At 53.5% G+C, this 18,680-nt stretch overlaps 1 protein-coding gene across 1 annotated transcript in view; it reads right to left on the bottom strand.

The window, feature by feature from the left end:
* Nucleotides 1–16,775, bottom strand: part of EPHA10 (EPH receptor A10) — a 41,841-nt gene extending 25,066 nt beyond the window's left edge. The window contains exons 1-3 of the mRNA XM_069802831.1: nucleotides 16,616–16,775; nucleotides 15,243–15,307; nucleotides 13,299–13,968 (exon numbers count right to left, since the gene is read on the bottom strand). Coding sequence (XP_069658932.1) covers nucleotides 13,299–13,968; nucleotides 15,243–15,307; nucleotides 16,616–16,745 — 865 coding nt within the window. The 5' untranslated portion in view covers nucleotides 16,746–16,775. The remainder of the gene's footprint in view (nucleotides 1–13,298; nucleotides 13,969–15,242; nucleotides 15,308–16,615) is intronic.
* Nucleotides 16,776–18,680: the final 1,905 nt, after the last annotated feature.

The following is an 18,680-nucleotide window of genomic DNA, read 5'->3' as shown; positions in this document are numbered from 1 at the left end:
ATAAAATTCAATAATGCATTCTCCTAGAGCCAAAGAGAAGCAGCTGGATGGGTCAGACAGATTAATTGCCTCTCTCCAGCTCCATCATTGCTGCCCACACAAGCTACTCCCTGTTCACGAGGCGTGCCTTATTCATTTCACTGACAGAGAGAGCACATGTTCCCTCCTTGATATAACACTGTACACACACACGATCAAACTAGTAGCAGAACAAGCAACATTGATTTGTGCTGCAGCTTGGCAGATTACCCGGCATGATGCACCCATGGGAAGGGTTTTTCTTACCGACTCATCTGCCACAACTCCTCGGACAAGAGCGGATGGCTCTATCGAGAGAAGGCAACGTCCTCTCTCACACCCAGTCTGTGCCATAGGGAGAGCAGGGGCAATTGAGGATGCAGAATTGAAAAATGCATGGTTTCCTACTCAACTGGCATGGGACAGCTTTAATTTTCCCTCCCAAGCAGTTCAGACATCTCCATCTCACAGGACCATGAAGCCTGCCAACCAGATTTTTCTGCCAGCGGCTCCTAGGCATAACCTTCCTCTCCAGCCAGGGACTCGGAGTCACAGCTCCTAGGATGCCAAAGCTTTTCCTTCACCAGCAAGAATCTCAACATTTTCTAAGCCAGTTAGCTGCATCTTCAAGTTTTGGCTTAAAAAATGGCAGAAGAGATCCTGATTAATCTGCAAAAGGGCATCGGAGTTTGAGCAGCTTTATCTTGTTAATCGATGAACAGTGATTAAAAGTGACTCACTAAGTGCATCAAGTAGGACAACCCGACTGCAGAACACAGGCTGCGTAAGCTCCAGGGTTGATCGTAGTCGCTGTTAAAGTGAAGCATGGCCAAGATTTTGCATGCAGCAGTAAAATGAAGTTATTAATCACCCTGGCAGTATTTACTAGCTGGTCAGCAGCCTTTTACGTTGTGCACTTATGATAGTCAACTGTTGCAGTGATGGGTATCTCAAACAATTAAGTTAGCCTCTGTTTTCTTTTTGAAGTATGGAAACATTAACCACACTGACAAGCAGGAAACTGGGACAGAAAAACTGTACGATTTGCACAAAGTCATACAAGACAAATAGGACCAAGAACAGGACTCGGGTCTCTGGAGGTCCAGCCAGTGCACTGACTGCACAACTAAAGACAGAAGCTTAAGGATTCACAGCTTTCCTCTGCAAATGCTCTGCATGTTGGTTTACACAGAGAAAGAAAAAAATGGCTTTTAACCAAATGAGAGCAAAGACTGAATCCTATTCCAGCAGCCTCTTGGACAGGCACTGCTCCTGCTAGCGTTCTCCCATGGAGCAGATAAGCTCAATCCAAAACTACTGTCCAGAGAGCACTCCCCCTCCCCACAGACCCACGGCTTCCACATGCAATCTTATTGAGAGCAGAGCCGAGCAGCACGTCTCTGACTGTAATTGCATTGGCAGCAACTTGCCTCCTAGGGAAAAGACAATCTTCTTTAAAAGAGCAGACAGCCTGGGTGAGTGAGCCAAGGTGCAATCCTGTAACTCGGCAAGTTTAAAGAAAATTCACCCTCTGCCACCCGCCCTGGGGACTGCACGGCTGGGGACCACGTCGCTGTGGCTGTGCCCCTGGGGGAGATGCTGCAGATGTCAGCAGCAGCGGGAGGAAGGGAAGGATCCCTCTGGCGCCTGCTCAGCAGAGGAGCCTGCGATGGACACGCTGCGGAAGCAAATTCTACTTCCACAGAGGAATCCAGAGCAGAGGCTCTCCAGCTCCGTCCTGGCTACGTGACTCTCAGCCCTTCAGCTGAGTCCAATGTGACTTTCCTGCACCTATACCTGGTGTTGATCCCGCTGCCAGCTGAGGCATTGAAGCCGTCTGTCCTTCCCCAAGCTTGTGCAAGCACCCGACTGCTCTGCACAGCGTAGCTGCATCAGCTGCAAAATGTTTTGTAAATTGCGCAGTGGGTTTCAATAGACAAATGCGAGCATCAGTACAGGAGCATTCACCAACACTACCCCAGACACATCGCAGGGTGCAGTAAAACCAAAAATCCATTTCCTGCGGCTTACAAGTCTCTTCTAACTAAAGAGTGTTCATCATTTTGCAGAGAGGAAGGGGCCGAGACCTAAGTAAATACTGAAGCTGAGCATAAAATATTAAGAGAATGAGCACAAATGGAAGATTAAATACTAGGCTGAAATTGCTTCATATCATGGATTTAGGATAAAGCTACTTAACCCAGACAACTTCATGTTAATACTAATACAAAAATCAGGCAAAACCCATCAAACGTACTTCCTGCCTGTCTCCATAGCTGGAAAAAAACCCATGTGGTTGCACATGTTCTCTTCTCCGCTTCCCCAGTCACACCGTGCTATGCCACAGACAGAGGAGGACTCACCTGAAGATCCCACCCGGGGTGCAGCTCAGGAGGACCCTTTTAAAGACCATTTCAGGATGCCGCTCTGGGTCTGTGCTTCTCAGCCCACCCGCATAAAACCAGTGACAGACACCAGCACGGCCTCCTCTCTCGCCTTTGGCCATGACCCCCCTTCCCCTCCTGGACCTGGATGTGGATACGGACCACCACAGCTCTCGCACCCAGGCCCCAGACCCGCACCACGCAACGGAGATGCCACTTCCTAATGAAAGTGTTATTAACGATTCTGTTAAGAGCGACCATGCTGAGGCACAATACCCAGCCCGGGGCAGTCAAAGGGTCCGGCAACAACCCCGCTGCCAGGCAAAGGGGACGGGAAGGGGCACGCAGCGCAGCTGCAACTCTGCGCAAGCATGGCCGTGCTAGCGTCAGCGCCTGGCGAAGACCACGGCCTTGGGTCCGGTCCTCTGGCCACGAGCAGGATAAACCCCTTGCCGGCTGTGGAAGGCGTTTGCTGTCTCAGCAATGAGCTCCAGCAATGCACGTCATAGGCACGCTTACCCCTCCTTGCTGTCTGGTATCATTTTCTTCATATCAGAGTTTGTTGGTTTGTTTACACCCTCCTCAGCGTTTAGTCTTAATACTTTTGATGGGTTCTGCCTTTTTTTTTTTCCTCCCCAAACTGTTGCAGGTCAGCTTGTTGACCCACAAACCTTGCAGATATCTTCGAAGAAAGAAAAAAAATCCACGAAGGACACTGCCTGCGTTAGCACTATTGAACTTCTTCATGTTGCTGAACTCCTGCAGATAGTGGAAGAGCCGTGTGTGTGCCAGCATGAATCAATAACGCCTGCAGTTTCACTCAAAACGCCTATACAGTCATTTATAATTAACACTACAACTTGGTTGTCTTCCAAAATCAATTCCTTTCCATTTTTTGTCATGAAATTGTATTTGACAAAGTTCATCTGCTTTTAACGTGTGTTAATTTTCTCTGCTGAAGTAGGCATTCATAAAAATGCTATTTAGGAAAGAGAGCAGCTAGGGGAAACAAGCAGCCGGCACTGAGGGGGTGCCGCAGCGAGAACCATTACAGCACCCAGGGGTCGAGACACCCCAGCAGACCGACGGTCCCTCCCAGCGAAGGACAGACTCGGAGCACTGGCCCCCCCGAGCAATTAGACTTGCACCCAACCCTCACTTAGCCATGGTCAAACTTGCAATTGCAACCATCAAAACAGGATGGGGGAAAAAAAAAAAAATACAAGACAAAACTCTACATCATACTTACTGGGGTCTTGGATTCGTTGGTGTCCAGACTGGAAACCACCCCTCCCCAGTCAGGGCGGCTCCTCCGAGACCTTCCCGCGGGCAGGTCTGCCCAAGGCAGGCAGGACCCGGAGCAGGCAGGCGGGATCCCCCTCCCCATCCCCTCCTCACTCACACCTCCCCGGGCTGCCGCTGGAGTCTCCCTCCAGGCCCCAGGGTCGCTCTTCCCGGGGTCCTCCCTTCCGACACAGCAGTCCAGTTTTACTTGAGAAATGTTAATTGCACACCAGTCCCCCACAGAGCCCCCCACCTCCAGTGGGGCAGGGCAGGTCTGTGCCCGGTGCACGCAGGGCTTACCCCAGGAGCACAGAGAACAGAGGTGTCTGCTCCTGGGATTGACGTACCTTGAGGCACACTAAAGGTCCGTGCCAGCCCCTTCGAGCACCGAGGGGAAGAAGTCCTCCGCTCCCCACGACGCGGGCCGCCAGTAAATGGCGCACACCACGCACCGCATCACATAAAACATGAAGTCGTTCTCAACGCGTCTCTCACAGGAGGTATTGCTACCGCGGACCCCTCGCCGGACCAGGCTGGCACATCCAGCCTCCATCCACCTTAATTTCATTATCAGGCCAAGCAAGTCACTGTTCATTATGTTTCAAACACTTTGTCAACACTTGAGAGGTGCTTCAGACCAGCACAGCAGGAGGGACGGGGCAGCAGTCCCCAAGGAGGAACAGAAAGATCAGCATCGGAGCAGGCAGCCGGGAAGGATGGCTGCCAGCGAGCGCCCGCAGACAAGGACAGGTTGCCCAAAACCAGACAGGGCACCTTGTGCAAAACACACTGACAGAATAGAGTTTCGGTGGTGTATCGAGCTGGTCAAAGAGCCTTGTCAACAAATGTCCTCGGGTAATACAGAGGCTCCTGTCTTCCCCTTACATGCTGGGTTTGCAATCTTGCCTTGCCTTATTGCAAAAACTGTAATCAATACTTTGCAGGCAGAGAGCAACGCCGCTACAGAGCCCCACTGTGAGGAAGGGGAAGAAATCATGTCCAATCTCCATACCTGTGCAAGGACAAAGTCAGTGCGAGAGAGCGATCAATATGAGCACTGGATCGGGTCTCCAGCTCCTCTTGGAGGTACTCTGCCTGCCAGGACGAATATTTCAGGCTGTACCACCCAAGAAAAGTCCAAAGGCAGCTCGTCTTCCGCAAACTTTTTTTTGTTTTTTAATAACTGGTTTTCAGTAATACTTTTCAGCAGCCTACAGTCCAACACATTCCCAGCATGTCTGAAACCTTTAGGACAATGCTACTCTACAAATTATTTAAGAAGGGCAAAAATTAAAGAGCACTGAAATGAAAACCTATGTCCAAAGGCTGGAGATCTTTGTGCATCTCCAACAATGAGCTCTTAATAGCTGAAATTAAATTTAGTGATTTAGTCCAGAAGAAAATTAAATACCCAAGAATATTTAGTAAGACAGTCTTGAAATAGCTAAAAGAATGCATTTGCTCAAATTCAGTGCTACAGCAGTACCGAACAGAACCTCATTGCTATTTATGCAGGAATGTTACTCAAGGACACACTAAAGTAGGCACATCCACTGAGCCAACTGCAATTTACTGTTGTCTCTTTCAGTTCCCTAATGTATCTACCAAATGATTCCCTGCAAAGGACTGACTGACCTGCACCTCCAACGCACCCTACTCCTGCCAAGTGCTTTATCTCACACAACCTCCCTTAGCCATGGGCAAGATATGTTTCCCCCTGTATTTCAACAGAATAACCAGCATGTCCATCTACCAGCCAGGTATCTATAAGCTTAAGCCTGACAAGAATTCTGCAAACGAATTGCGATGCTTGTAATTTTCTGAGTAGTTTGCTTTAAATTGAGTGTCATAGAGTAATTTGTGTCTGGCTCTGCCACAATTTCCATAGCCATAATTATTTCAGACACACCGTAAAACAGCAATATAATATGCAATCCCGAATAATAAATATCTCCAAGCTCGATCATTACTCCAAAAAGAGACTGAAGAGAAAGCATATTTTACATGGGCGTTTCATATGCATCACTGATGGAAAGCAGTATCTACCATAAGGCATTACAGCTACCGCAGAGGCTACCACTACTGGGCAGATGGAGGTAGATACTCCAAATTCATTTAGTACAAAGTTCTCCATGCCTTCAAACTGTCACTTTGCCCAGGTCACGAAGGTGCTCCAGCCACAAGACCCAAGAGGAGAAAGCCAAACCATAATTCAGAAAGGAAACTGAAGTATAAATATCCTCAGTGATTATTCCTTCAGCAACAGGCACAGATTTACTCCCACAGCCCCCACTTGATATGTAGCCCCTGTTTCCCATCCCACTACCACCCAGGGCAGCCACGGTGTGCCTGGCTCCAGCCCTGACAAGGGCTGCTAAACCTGCACATCAGCACTAGCCCTGCGAGTGCAGTAGCTGTCTGCAGGATGCCGGTGGCTGCATCAGTGATGAAAGTAAAACCTGGTGCTTTGTGTAACTTACAGAATCCCAGGAGAAAAAATAAACTTATTATGCATAATACTCAAGCATCAGTCAGAAGATAAAATAAACTCCAGAAGCACATACAGGTTTGTAAGCTGATGTATAAAAGATGAAACAAATCAAAAGCCCCAAGCGCTGTACATTTGGATCCTTCTTTTTTGTATTTAAATGGACAAGCAGACCTTAGGCTTCAGGAGGTGTCTTTGCACTAAATGACAAAACAGTGTAATTTATTATTCTAAATTTCTCTAACTTTCAACTGAACTATTTATTTTGCCTCTAAGGACACTGTAGTGACATGATGCCTTGATGGGACACATGCGACGCACAGGAAAGCATCTTGCCAATACCACTTCCCACTCCTGCCCCAAATTTTCGCTCAGCAAGAGCAAGCCCTGGCCATGCAGAGCACAAGTGTGCTCGATTTCCAAAAACATCTTCCAGAAGGAGGTAGCCTGCTCAGGAAGTCTCCAGGCGCTTTCCTTCATCCGTCTCTGCTACCAGGTAAATGAAGGGGCCAATTCCCAGAACAACAGGAGGGATCACGGGTTGGTCTAAAGCCTTGCACTTCCACCCCAGAGGCTCTCCCCAGACCACAGGGAGCACAGTCTTTGCCTGCACCCAGAGACCGCTCTTACACGTCCCACCGAGCCGCCAACCGCAGCAGGAGTACCACTGCCCACCGGCCCCTCGCAGCAGAGAGCTGCTGATGCGCAAGGCAGCCATGCAGCCCTTGAGAGCTACAAGGACACGAGGCTCGCTCACCATTTGCTGTCATTAGGAGAAAGATGGTGTCAGGAGCTCTCAGGGCTAGGCCACTGCTTTGGGACCTCTTTTTTCTTTTTCTTTTTTTAAAGTTGATGTCTGCAATTCACTGGCAGAAGGAAAGGCACCATCACCCCCGGGAGGCACCAGCCCAGCCTGGCAGCGCGGTGCAGGCAGAAGGGTGCTGCCATGCACTGCTGCTCCCCAGGCAGGAGCTGCCCACTGCCCACGGAACCCCCAGCCCATGCACCGCCGGCTCCCGAAGCAGAAACTCAGCCCAGGGGGCACGGGCACACGCTCCTCTGCCAAAACAGCCTGTGGCTCCTGCCCTTGGCGCAGCCCCCTTTCTACCCGCATCTCTGCCTGCCTCCCCACCGCGGACACTGGAACCGAGTGACTGCATTTCCCTCTCCTGAGGAACGCTGCTGTCTGATACCAGTAGCCAGGCAAAGGCACTTGTCGTAGCAGTCTCAATGGACGAGCGTAAAATGAACAGGTCCGACACCAGAGCGATCCCTCTTCCCACATTCAGCTTGTGATGCTCAGCAGCAAAAAGGCAAGCACTAAAAAGGGGAGGTACAACAGGACACAAACTGAAAGACTGTTTTTTAAAAAAGCAAGCGCTTTCTCTATTGTAGCACTTCCCCTTGGAAAATAAAAATCAAGGACTGTATCCAAAATCTTTTTTTTTTTACAGAAAAACTTCCCATTAAATTTTCTCAAAATGTTGACCAACTTTATGTCCAAGTAATGGCTGGAAGCAATGAAGAAACTACTCTATTTCACAGTATTTACAGCTGTGATTTTGTCCACAAACCTACTACTCACAACAGGCAGGATGATCTTCTCAAAGGCTTTGCTTAGCCGTTTGTTCCCTTACTATTCAAGAAGCCAAGCACAGGAAAGATAATATTGACTTTCCTGAGATATCTGTAGCAAGGCACAATCTGCTATGAGAGAAGTGTTCTCACTGCTCACTGGAGCTAGGACAAGAAGCTATAAGCTTAAGTGACTGCAAGGGCGATTTGCGTTAAACACGAGGAGAGCAAGGTGGTAGGACAGGCTGCCCGGGCAGGCGGCAAAGGCATCTCTGGAAGGCTTTGAGAGGAGGATAAACGCCCGCCAGAGCCGATCCCCGGGAGAACTGCAGGACCCAAGAGCCCCAGCCACGGCAGGCAGAAGAGAAGGGAGCAGCCCAGCCGGCTGCCTTTGCACAGGCACAGTTCTGTAAGGAATTACTGGAGGGGGCTGAAAACAGATTAGGAAAACAGTGACAACGAAGGGCCACAACAGAATCCAGACTGTGCTGTCACAAATCTTGTCTCCTCATTAAGAGCAACTATTATAAGCTGCCATAAAGCATAATTATACTACACAGTGTTAGATTCATCAGGCAATTACAGCCATTAATAACGCAACCCAGCCTGATGAGCAGAGCGGACTTGCAGTCCAGTGTCCTTCATTTTTCAGCAGACCACTGATGAATCCCACACTAGATCAGAGAAGCCATTTCTTGCTTACTGCACAGTGTCAAGCACGCATTACATTTTGTATCACTAGCAGTTACCATTAGCAAAGACTGCTTTCTTTTAATTAGCATTGACTTGTGCCTTTCATCTCATCCCTACGTTTCAAGACCAGCAGGCGTTGTAAAGCCCCCGAAGTCCTTCACATAGACATTACCAGGGATGAACCCAGTACAGACTGAAGACAGTCCACTTCAGCCAGAGGAAAACACCCCAGACACAGACGCACGGTCTTGCACCAACAGCCTCGGACGCTGGAGCCTTCTCCAGAGCGTGCCTGCACCCTCCCGGGAAAGGCTCCGTGGGAAGACTTGCCTCCAGCCCTCAGAAAGTCCCATTTCCACGGAAGCAAACAGACATAGTAGCTGACAGGTTATCTGTGCAAGAGCAACGTACAGGAATACCCAACACAGTGGGACAAAGCACGCAAATCTGCCCAGCCGAGCCTGGTAACTCGCACTGGTTTACCACAAACGTATAGGAAGGGGGTGGGAAAAAGGGAAAAGCCCACAACAGCAACACCTTTCACCTCTCTATCCTTGAAGTTTCTTTTCAGGAGAGCCCAGAAGACCAACATGCTTTATAAGCAAAGGTGCAAAAGAATGAGTCTAAGGGCTATTATTTTCTCTAGCTTTCTCCCTAAGTGAGATACGGTAAATCTTCCTTGTGTCCTGTCCATGGCATGTTGAATACAACATGCGGCTCAAAAATCCATTCAGTAATGCAGGAAAGGGGGGAAACTTCTTTTAGTCCCCTTTTCAAACTGTCACTGTGGACATCGGTGGCTGCTCCTCATGCCCACAGGCTGCCACAAACAGCAAGTCACTGATGTGACTTCTTGCGCAAGGTTTTCCTTCCCTGGAAAGCAGCAACACTCGCTGCTTACTGCAAGGGAAGAAAAATGCACGCCCATGTTCAGCTGGACCATGAAACAGAATCAGCACTGGCCAGGGACCGGCCCGATCGCCCTCCTTCGCCGCCCAGTCCCTGCGGCCGCAAGCACCGCAGGAGGCAAACCTGGTCCAGCTGCCAATGCCAAATTCACTTTAAAATGTCATTTAAAAATCCTGACAAAGCACTAGAAACTATTTCATCCCCAAAATTGGTTTCAGTAGCGTCATTCCTGCATAGGGAATGACTGCAAGGGATACAGCCCGATAATTAGGCCATCATCCGCTGGAACGAGCAGGGTGCCAGGCTGCCCTGTGCAAGCAATACCAGCAAAGGAGAGCGGAGCACAGGGCACTTCCCCAGTGCAACGGCAGCGCAGAGCCGGCTCCCGCCACTGCTGTCAGAAGCAGAGGGAAACAAATTGAGAAGGAAACTTTGCTACAGCACAAATTTACGTTTCTGTCAAAGGAGAGTGGCTGACAGCTATTTTTGGAAACCAGTCTCCATCATATTAATTCAACGTCTGGTTGAAGTTGTCTCATTTGCAGCAAATCTGGCTAGTAAATATTAACCTTGGGCTTTGTTGAAATTCTCCTTGCAGATATTACAAGGGATTGGATGGAAAAGATGAAGCAGAAAGAGACAACTTTACAGCAAATGTCAGGCAGATCCTCCACATCACGGTTTCATTTACACAAGAGCTATTGCAATGTACCACAAAGTAAATGGCATGAAGGGGCCACAGCCCATGCCTGGTAAAATTAAGGGTAAAGAGACATCAGTGCCGAGAAGCCTACCGAAAACAAAATAGGGATGTACAGGTGATCATCCCCAGTGCAACAGGACTTCCCACTTGCCTGCCGTCCATCTGCTGGAAATAGGTTTTAAGATCAGAGTAAGCACAGACCAGCATCTGGCTAGAGATATATATTAGACAAGAAAAGCAGTCTAAATGTATTTACAGTGACAGAACCTCTCCTCTTATTTGAGAGTAGATGTTAAACAGATGCTAAAGCTGCTCAGTTCCACCCTAGAGATGGCTGCATTTCAACGATCGCTGAAATGATTCATCAGAAACGTGCAAGCCCATGGAAGACTGTCAGGTACACTGGGGCTTCTTCAGAGAGGTGGTGCAATATGGAAAGATGGACAGCAAAAAGGCTCGGCTTTCTCGCAGCAGTAATTAGCAGTGCCGTAAATCCTATTAGCCTTTTTTCATCTCTCCCAATTTCAGTGTGAGGATACAAATGTTCTCTCAGCGGCAGAATGATTTCAGCACTTAAATCATGGTTACAGGGATACTCGCTTTGTGATTTAGTTCAAACAGCTTCGCCAGTTCAGCGGGAAGCAAAGCTTGTTCTTGCTGCAGAGAAGCCCGCACCTCCCACACCTTGCGCCTGCGCCGCGGCTGCCACCAGCGCTGCCGACCAGGCACGGCGCAGCCCTGCCCGCTGCCGCCCACGAGCGCCGACCCCGGCCCCGCGCCAAGGGCACCAGTGGCAGCGAAGCCCCCCACCACCCCCGGCCGGCTGGGCTGGGGTCAGACCACCCGAGGACCTCGACCGGCCCCTCTGCCCGGCGAGCGCAGCCGCGGGGCACCGGCCGGTCCCCGGCGGACACCGTCGCGTGCCCTGGCTTCGGAGCACAACGACGGCGGGCAGCGCCCAGCGCGAGATGGCCTGCGGAAACTTCTCCTGTGTTTCTGCCGTCCGATTTCCTTTTGATTTAGGCCCAAGAAGCTGCGCCACGCACTTGGGCCTAAGCGTCGCCCCAGATCCGTCCCGGATCCAGCTGGCGGCCAGGCCCCGCGGGATCAGCGGACACGCAGCCACCCCGGCGGTCGGTGGGGTCAGCAGGCGACTGACTTCAGACACCAGCACGGCCCACGTTGCAGGCACAGCCAGAAAGTCCTCGGAGAAGATCGAAGGATAAGGGAGAGGACCAGGAGCTGCGAAGCAACACCCAAGACAGCCTGGAGAACCACCAGCCACCCCTGGCACCGGCTGGGGGGTCAGCCCCCGGTCCCCAAAGCAGCCGGCCCTTGGGGTCCAACCTCTCAGGGGCACAAGAGCCGTGACAGAGACTGTGCCCAATATGTTTCACGGGCAAGGAGGATCCAGCGGGCTCGCACCCACTGAGCCCTCCAAAGCCACCGCCGTGGGACCACAATAGTGGAGCCAGATTTGCTGTGCCATCACCTGGCTGTTTTAACATCCCCAAACTCCCACCATATTTACCTGCCTCCAGCTCGAGGGCTTTTGTCCTTGTCAAAGAACCTCCTTAGCCCTGGATGCTTTCATCAGAAATGTTTTAAAGTTATGCACTTAGCACTATGCTAATGCAGGGCTCTAAAACAAACCAAAAACTTTCAACCCTTAAAAACTATTTTCTGATATTTGACCAGACATCAGACGCTGCTCCATGGAGAGTGGCTAATGACCTGCTTTCTGTGAGAGGGGGGGAAAAACTTAATTACGTCCATTAAATTACTTCAAATATTTTTCCTTAGAGAATATGAATTATTTAAACTCAACACAGAGAAACCTGAGACATTAGTAAAAGCCTTCTGGGACTCGCTATGTAAATTCCCACTCCAAACAGATGGGGAAAGCATGGCAAGCTGCCATGCAGCCACTGAAGCAATGAACAGTCCTGAGATTTCAATTCGATAGTTTTAATAAGGTCTTCTTATGGAGGGCACCAAGTGAATAGCCACTACCTGGAGCACCTGGAAAGGCTTCCCACCTCCTGGAGGAAGGCGGCACAGTTGGCACAATTTAAATCTGAAAAGCCTCAAGTAGCTCCTGAAGGGCAAACCTGATTCCTCAGGAAAAGCTCACTCTCCTACCATACGCCTCAAACACAGGGGAACTGTACCTGCTTGGGACTTATTTCGCTACTTTCCTCTCAATCTGTTTCCTACTAGGTGAAAAAGTAGAGGTCCAAGGTATCACCTGGACACCAGGCACGGGCAGCAAAGTGTCTTTTCAGGCATGTCTTTCAGGCTGTCTGAAGAAAACACCTCCTCTCACACATCCCAGCTGATGGTCTGACCTCTCCTCTGCCCCAGAGGAGCTTTGCTAAGAGGGCAGCCACGCACACTGCCTGTTAATAATTGATAGCCAATTACACCTTTCAAAGAAGAAAAGCCCCAGGTGCTGATGGACAACAGCCATTCCTGGGGTAGGAGATGCACACCCGCTGCCCCGCACCGCACGCAGAGCAGCCTCCGCTCCCCCGGGACCGCTGCCGGCTCCTGCTGACACCTGACTCAGCACAGGAGCAGCCGAGACCACGCTGAGCCAGGACTAGGTCCTGACCACAGCCCGAAGCGGGAAGGTGCCTGGGAGGAGGCATTAGCCCAGCACCTCTCTCCTTTCACGGGCTCACACACTCCGAGGAGGACCACGGCAGCTGGTGTCCCACACTCAGGGCTGATCCCACGCCCAGCTCTCACCTGCATTTGAAAGCAAGATCGAAGTGGTCAGAGCACCAGGTTCGTGAGAGAGATGCCCATTAAGGTAGAGGTTATATCCATTTTTACAGCTGTCATTAAACATAACCTTGCGAGCTGTAAAGTCACCAAATTATTAAGTTGTGTCTAAAGCATGACAACGGGGATATTAATGTTCTAGAGTAATTTTATAGTTACAGATAAAGCTGTGGGAAATGCCCGATGGTATTCAAGAGCTTTGGCACATCTGCCCAGCCAACGCCATGCTGCAGAGCAGCTACCAGCAACACGCCCCATTTGCCCAATTACCACCCTTCAAATTAAGGTCTGGCTGTTAGCTGGGGAGCTGCAATCAACTAAAAGAATCATATTGCTGACAAAAGGCAATACCATTTGTCTGAGGTGTGCTCAGGCACCAAGCAGACTCAAGCAGTCTGGCAGCAACATGGATTGACACAGACAAAAACTGCCAAAGGACACCGACGGCCGCTTTTACCTCTGCATCCCCCATCCTTCTCCTCGAAGCCGGGACCACACGTGCATTTCCCTATGGGGACCAGCCACTCGCCCTCCGCGCTGCAGTGCATCCTGGGGGGATTATCCACATCCACTTCAGCGTGAGCGACGCAAGTGCCCTTAACTTCCACCAAAGTTGCAAAGGCCGTCTCCGCCACCGTGTCCGGAAACACAGCCAGGTTCTGCACAGTGGCGAGGCACTTCTTGTAATAGACGCGCACGGAGACCAGCGCCACGCAGGCTCCCACGTCCTGGAAGCCCAGGTGGAAGCCTCTCTTGCTCAGGTGCCCAATCTCCCTCAGCTCAGTGTTCAGTTTCATCTTACGTTCACCCAGGTCCCCCTGCGTGAAACTCTCATCAGCAGCAATGGTGTCGATCTTGGTGTGCTTGCTCTCATGGACGCTACGGCCCAGGTCGGAGTCAGACTCGACATAGTACAGGTTGAAAGTCTCCTTGCAGGTGCCTGTCACGCCAGGGATGCTGTTGCAGTCCCGCAGGGTGAACTTCAGCTCGATGAAGATCCTCTGGCCATCGCGCCTGGCAATCCAGCCTGTCTGCAGCCAGTTGTTCTGGTTTGGCTCCATGACATTGCAGACCTGGTACGTGCGTATCGGCTTGTAATTCTCATCCACGCCACTGATTTCTTCCCACTGGGGAAAGAATACAAAGGACTGTAACAGCTCAAGCGCTGTTGTGCACAAGAACCAGCCACCCTGGCAGAAACACACCGATCAGTATGAAATTACCACCACAAGCCTCTCCACCTACAGGCCATCGTATCATAGGCACTGAAAGTCCTCAGCCCACCAAACCCACAAGCTGTAGTAACACAGCGGTGCTGCTGGAGCACCTAACACCTGAGCTCTTTGCAGAGGTGCAAACGCAGAGACACAACCAGAAAGAGGGCACTGGCATCAGACCTTCTAAAACAAAGTCTAATATGAAACGGGACATATCAACTGCTGAGAAGCCAGAGCCTTTTATCTCCCACACACGCCTTGGATTTTCTGTCCCTGGGAAGGTGCGTCTGCAGAGCATTACCATACGGTGTAATGCCAGATGGGGCTGGGCTACCCAGAGAAGTCAAAGATTGCCAAGGAGATGCGACGCCAGACACACCGTCACACAAGGACAACTATCTTTGTGAACAGCAAGCAGCAGCTTCTCTGTCAGGAGAAGTTTTAGCCAGAACAGGACAAACCCTCAGACTTCAAGCGAAACAGTATTTCCCCAAAGTTACCAGCAGAGATTCTGATTAGTGAAATGATGCTTCAACCCTCACGGCCTTAAGGATGACCTGGCAACTTCCCAAAATAATTCTTTCTGGGGGTAAATTTATGCAAGATTGCCAAATACACCTGGGCAACACAGATGACTCCAGGATCTATCACTACTCCCTCTGAATGGTTTGTTTCCACTCTGGAAAATGAACCCAAAGCAGCAAGGAACACAACTCTTGAGTTTCCCGACACACTCTCCTGAAAGCAGCTGTAGACGGACCCCGGCAGCAAAGCAAGGACCTGATCAAACAAACCCTACGTGAGGCAGAGCTCCTGGTGATCCCACCCCAGCCACAGCCCTCTTCCAAGCGCTGAGCTCACCCCCCAGGAGCTCGCGCTGGTGTGCAAACTACAACACAAAGCCTTAACTGGCTGCTATTTGCTGATTACAGGAGTGTAAAATTCATTTTGAGGAGCTGTTCCACATTGGTTGTACCACTCCCATAACCAGTACTTCACTTCTCGCTCTGCTCCTCGGGGTGCGTGGTGCTGATCAACATGACAGCTTGTGCTGAGCTGCCCACCTGCCCCCGGCCCGAGGAGACCCCGTGGCTGCCAGCCCTTTCCACCAGCTCCGCATGCTGAGCACCAAGCGGCAGACCCTCTCTAGCAGCACAGAGGGACAGTCCCACCTCCACACTTACCCCGTTTGATGGGTGCGAGGTCCAGCCCAGCTCCGCTTGCGATTCCTTCGAGTCCAACAGGACAACTGCAGGGAAGACAACACGTTAGAAAGCAAACTCACCGACCCAGGAAAAACCAGCACATACCCACCCGGCCCGCCCGCTGGGAAGCTCGGTGCCGCGGTGCGCCCGCCTGAGCGGGGGGTCAGGTCCCAGCACGCAGGGAGCAGCTCCTGGGACTGCAGCTCCCCAGCCATGGTGTGAGCACCGAGCACGGCACCCAGCAGGACGCAGGCTGCAGAGCTCTAGGCTGCTCACCCAGAGCAGACCTCGCGGTTACGCGATCAGCACCCTGAACTAACGAGGATGATGTCCCAGGGACGGCTGCGCTCCTCCCCAAGGGACTCTGCAGGACAATCCCCCCGACACCTCCGGCCAACGCTGCAGCCGTACCATGCCCGCAGCGTGCGTTATCTCCTGGAACCGAAAGGTACTGCTCCGAAATACGAATTTCCTTGGGAGGCTGCATCCTTTCTCCACAGAACCCCCAACCCTGCGTTTGACAGCGAGAGGTACTTCCCCCAACGCACAGTCTCACCACCTTCCACAGCCAGCGAACAGAAGCAACCCCCGAGCGGCGAACTGCCCCCCCCAGGTTCGAGACACCGGACCACGCCGTGCCCCGAGGGCGCGTCCCACGCGAGGCTCGGCGGCTCTGCCCACGGCAGCGCACCCGCACCTTCGGGGCTCGAGCCCTCCTCCCCACGCCACGGTCCCGACGAGCCCGCGGTGCGGGGCGCAGGCTGCAGCGGGGGGTCAGCGCTGCCGCCCCCCCCCTCCTCCCCCGCAGCCGGACCGGGGTCCCGCGCGTCAGGACGGGCGGCCCGGCCCGGGACCGGCAGCACTGCGCGGGCAGCGGGCGCCGCGGGAGCCCGTTCCTCCCGGCGCCTCCGGCGATCGCGGCGACCGGGACCCCCCGTCCCGTCCCGTCCCGCTCCTCCCGCGCTCCGGAGAGCGGCGGCACATCCGCCCCGCGAAGCCAGAGCCGCCGCGTCCGCGGGGGCAGGCGGCGGCGGCACCGGGGACGGGGGGAGGGGGGGGGAAGGGGAAGCGCGCCCGGACCCGACCCTCCGGCACTGGAGCGGACCCGCCGCCTGCCGCCCAGCCGCGCCGGCCTCTCCCGGGCGGCACCGGGCACCGCAACGCGCAGCCCGACCCGCCGCGGGCGACCGACGCCGGGGCCGATGCGGCGGCACCGAGCGCCGAGGACCGGCGGGCACGGGGCGGGGTGGGGGCACAGCGCGGCCGCCGGAGCACCGGGGACACGGCGCGGCCAGGAGTGCCGGGTGCCGCGGCCACGCCGCTCCGCCCGCCCGGTCCCCGCCCCGGCTCACCCTGCTCGGCGGCGGCGCGGGGCACCACCGGCAGCGGCAGCAGCAGCAGCAGCAGCGGCGGCGGCGGCAGCAGCACCAGCAGCAGCGGCAGCGCCCGGGGGAAGCCGCCGCCGCCGCGCGCTGTCGCCATGGCGCCGCCGACTCCGCGCGCCCCGCGCCGCCGCCGCGCTCCGGCCGCCGCGCCCCGGCCGCCGCGCCCCGCCCCCGCCCCGCGCCGCCAACCGCCGCCGCCAGCCGCCGCCGGGGGCGTGGCCGCGGGCCGGCAGGGCCAATCCGCGGCGGCCGCCGGGGCGCTCGGCGGGAAGGGGCGGGGCGAGGGCGGGGCGCGGGGGCGCCGTTCACTCTGAAGTCTACTGATGGCAGCTGCGGGATGGTCCTCGACCAGCTCTGTCTCGCTGCATGATCTGTGGGGCTGGCTCCTGCCGGAACAGGCCGAGCACAGCGGGGCTGAGCTTTGGGCTGCCCGGTACCACTGCCAAGGGCAGGATCTGCCCTCCCCATGGAAGCCAAAGGACTGCTGGGGCACGGACAGCTATTGCTGATGCTGAGATGCGGTGGCCTAGTGGTCACAGCCATAATTAAGAGTGCTATGTGTCCCCCCTCGATGACATTTGCACCCTGCTGCCTTTAACAGGCAGTCAGTGGTGAGTCAGAGCCTTATTTCTGCACCACAGGGCCCAAGAGAGCAGCGGGGCAGGTCTCATTACTGCCCTTGCCTGCAAGTGATGCCCAGGAATGCCGGGTTTATGTCAAGCCCTCTATTCTGCCTTTCTGGGTTGAAATTTGATTCCCAGCTTCGTCTCAAGGTCCTCCAAGCCCACCAGCTGCCGTAAGAGTCAGAGTGGCCAGAAAGAAACCCCAGGAAAAGCTGGCCCCAGGCAGGGCGGGTCCTGCCAGACCTGCATGAAGGGCAGCGCTGCTGCGGCAAGCACGCCACGGGAAGGCTGCGGTGAGGTTGGCTGGGATGGGGGAGGCAATTCCCAACTCACTGCAGGCGAGGTGCGTGCTGCCAGGCCCACAGCCTCCTGCACCGGGGGAGGAACTCAACGAGGTTTGATTATCGCTAATTGTAGGTGTTGCAGGTCTCTGCAAAATTTAGTCAGGCTGAACACCCGTCAGTTCCCCACCTGATGGCTGATACTGCGACACCAAAGCTTGCTTATGTAGCAACACTTGTTCCTGTGGGATGTTCCCTTCGCTGTGATGATGTGCTGTCAAATGCAAAACATTGCAAGTCTGGAATAAAAATATTGAGTCCCCATCTAACGCAGCCTGGCTGGGCTATGGCACCCCGTACACAGTCCCTGTTCACAGTAGTGGGTGCTCGGACCTCAGGCCAAGCCCTGTGCGCAGCCCCACAGCCCCGTGGAGGGGCAGCCCCTGCCCTCACCATCGCTGCTGGATCCCCGCTGCTGCAGCTGGCAACCCCGAGTGAGGACGGTGAGGGACTCAGACACTGGCTTGGCAGGCGAGGAGCACCCAGTGCGGAGGGCTGTGTCCTGACACAGAGAGCTGAGGGCTGGGTCACACTGGCAGCAGGACTTGCCCAGCTACACCAAAACCCATGCATGAAACGAGAGGTGCAGCGAGGGCTGCCGGGCACAGCAACCCAGTGAACATGCCCATGTGAAAACTGGGGGGGGGGCACGGCATTTCAGGGGAAGAGCAGTGTTGTGTGTCTGCACAAACACATTGCACTTAAACACCTTAAAGCATTAGACACTAAAGCCTGAATTCTGCAGTGCCTCACCCATGCATAAGTTTACTGGAGCAGGTATCCTACTGAAGCCTGCTGCCAGTCAGACTCAGATTTGCACATTGCATAATAAGATTAATTAGATATGGTGATTGCAGTTCATTTGCCTCGTGCCCCAGCTTCTAAGTACTCTCCTCCTGAAGTCAATAAGACTACCCATGTGAATAGATTTAACCATGTGTGAAAGTCCCTGCGGGATCAGGAATCCTGAACAACCTGGGTACCAGCTCCAAACCCGGAGCTCAATGTTTCTTTAACCTGTTCCACAGGCATCTTGCCTTTCCAAGTGTTTTTAATACCTAAGGCATG

The sequence above is a fragment of the Haliaeetus albicilla genome, chromosome 16, assembly GCF_947461875.1.
Source record: "Haliaeetus albicilla chromosome 16, bHalAlb1.1, whole genome shotgun sequence".
NCBI classification, from domain to species: Eukaryota; Metazoa; Chordata; class Aves; order Accipitriformes; family Accipitridae; genus Haliaeetus; species Haliaeetus albicilla.
Note: the sequence above shows the minus strand (reverse complement) of the source record. Positions and strands in the feature narration are given on the sequence as shown.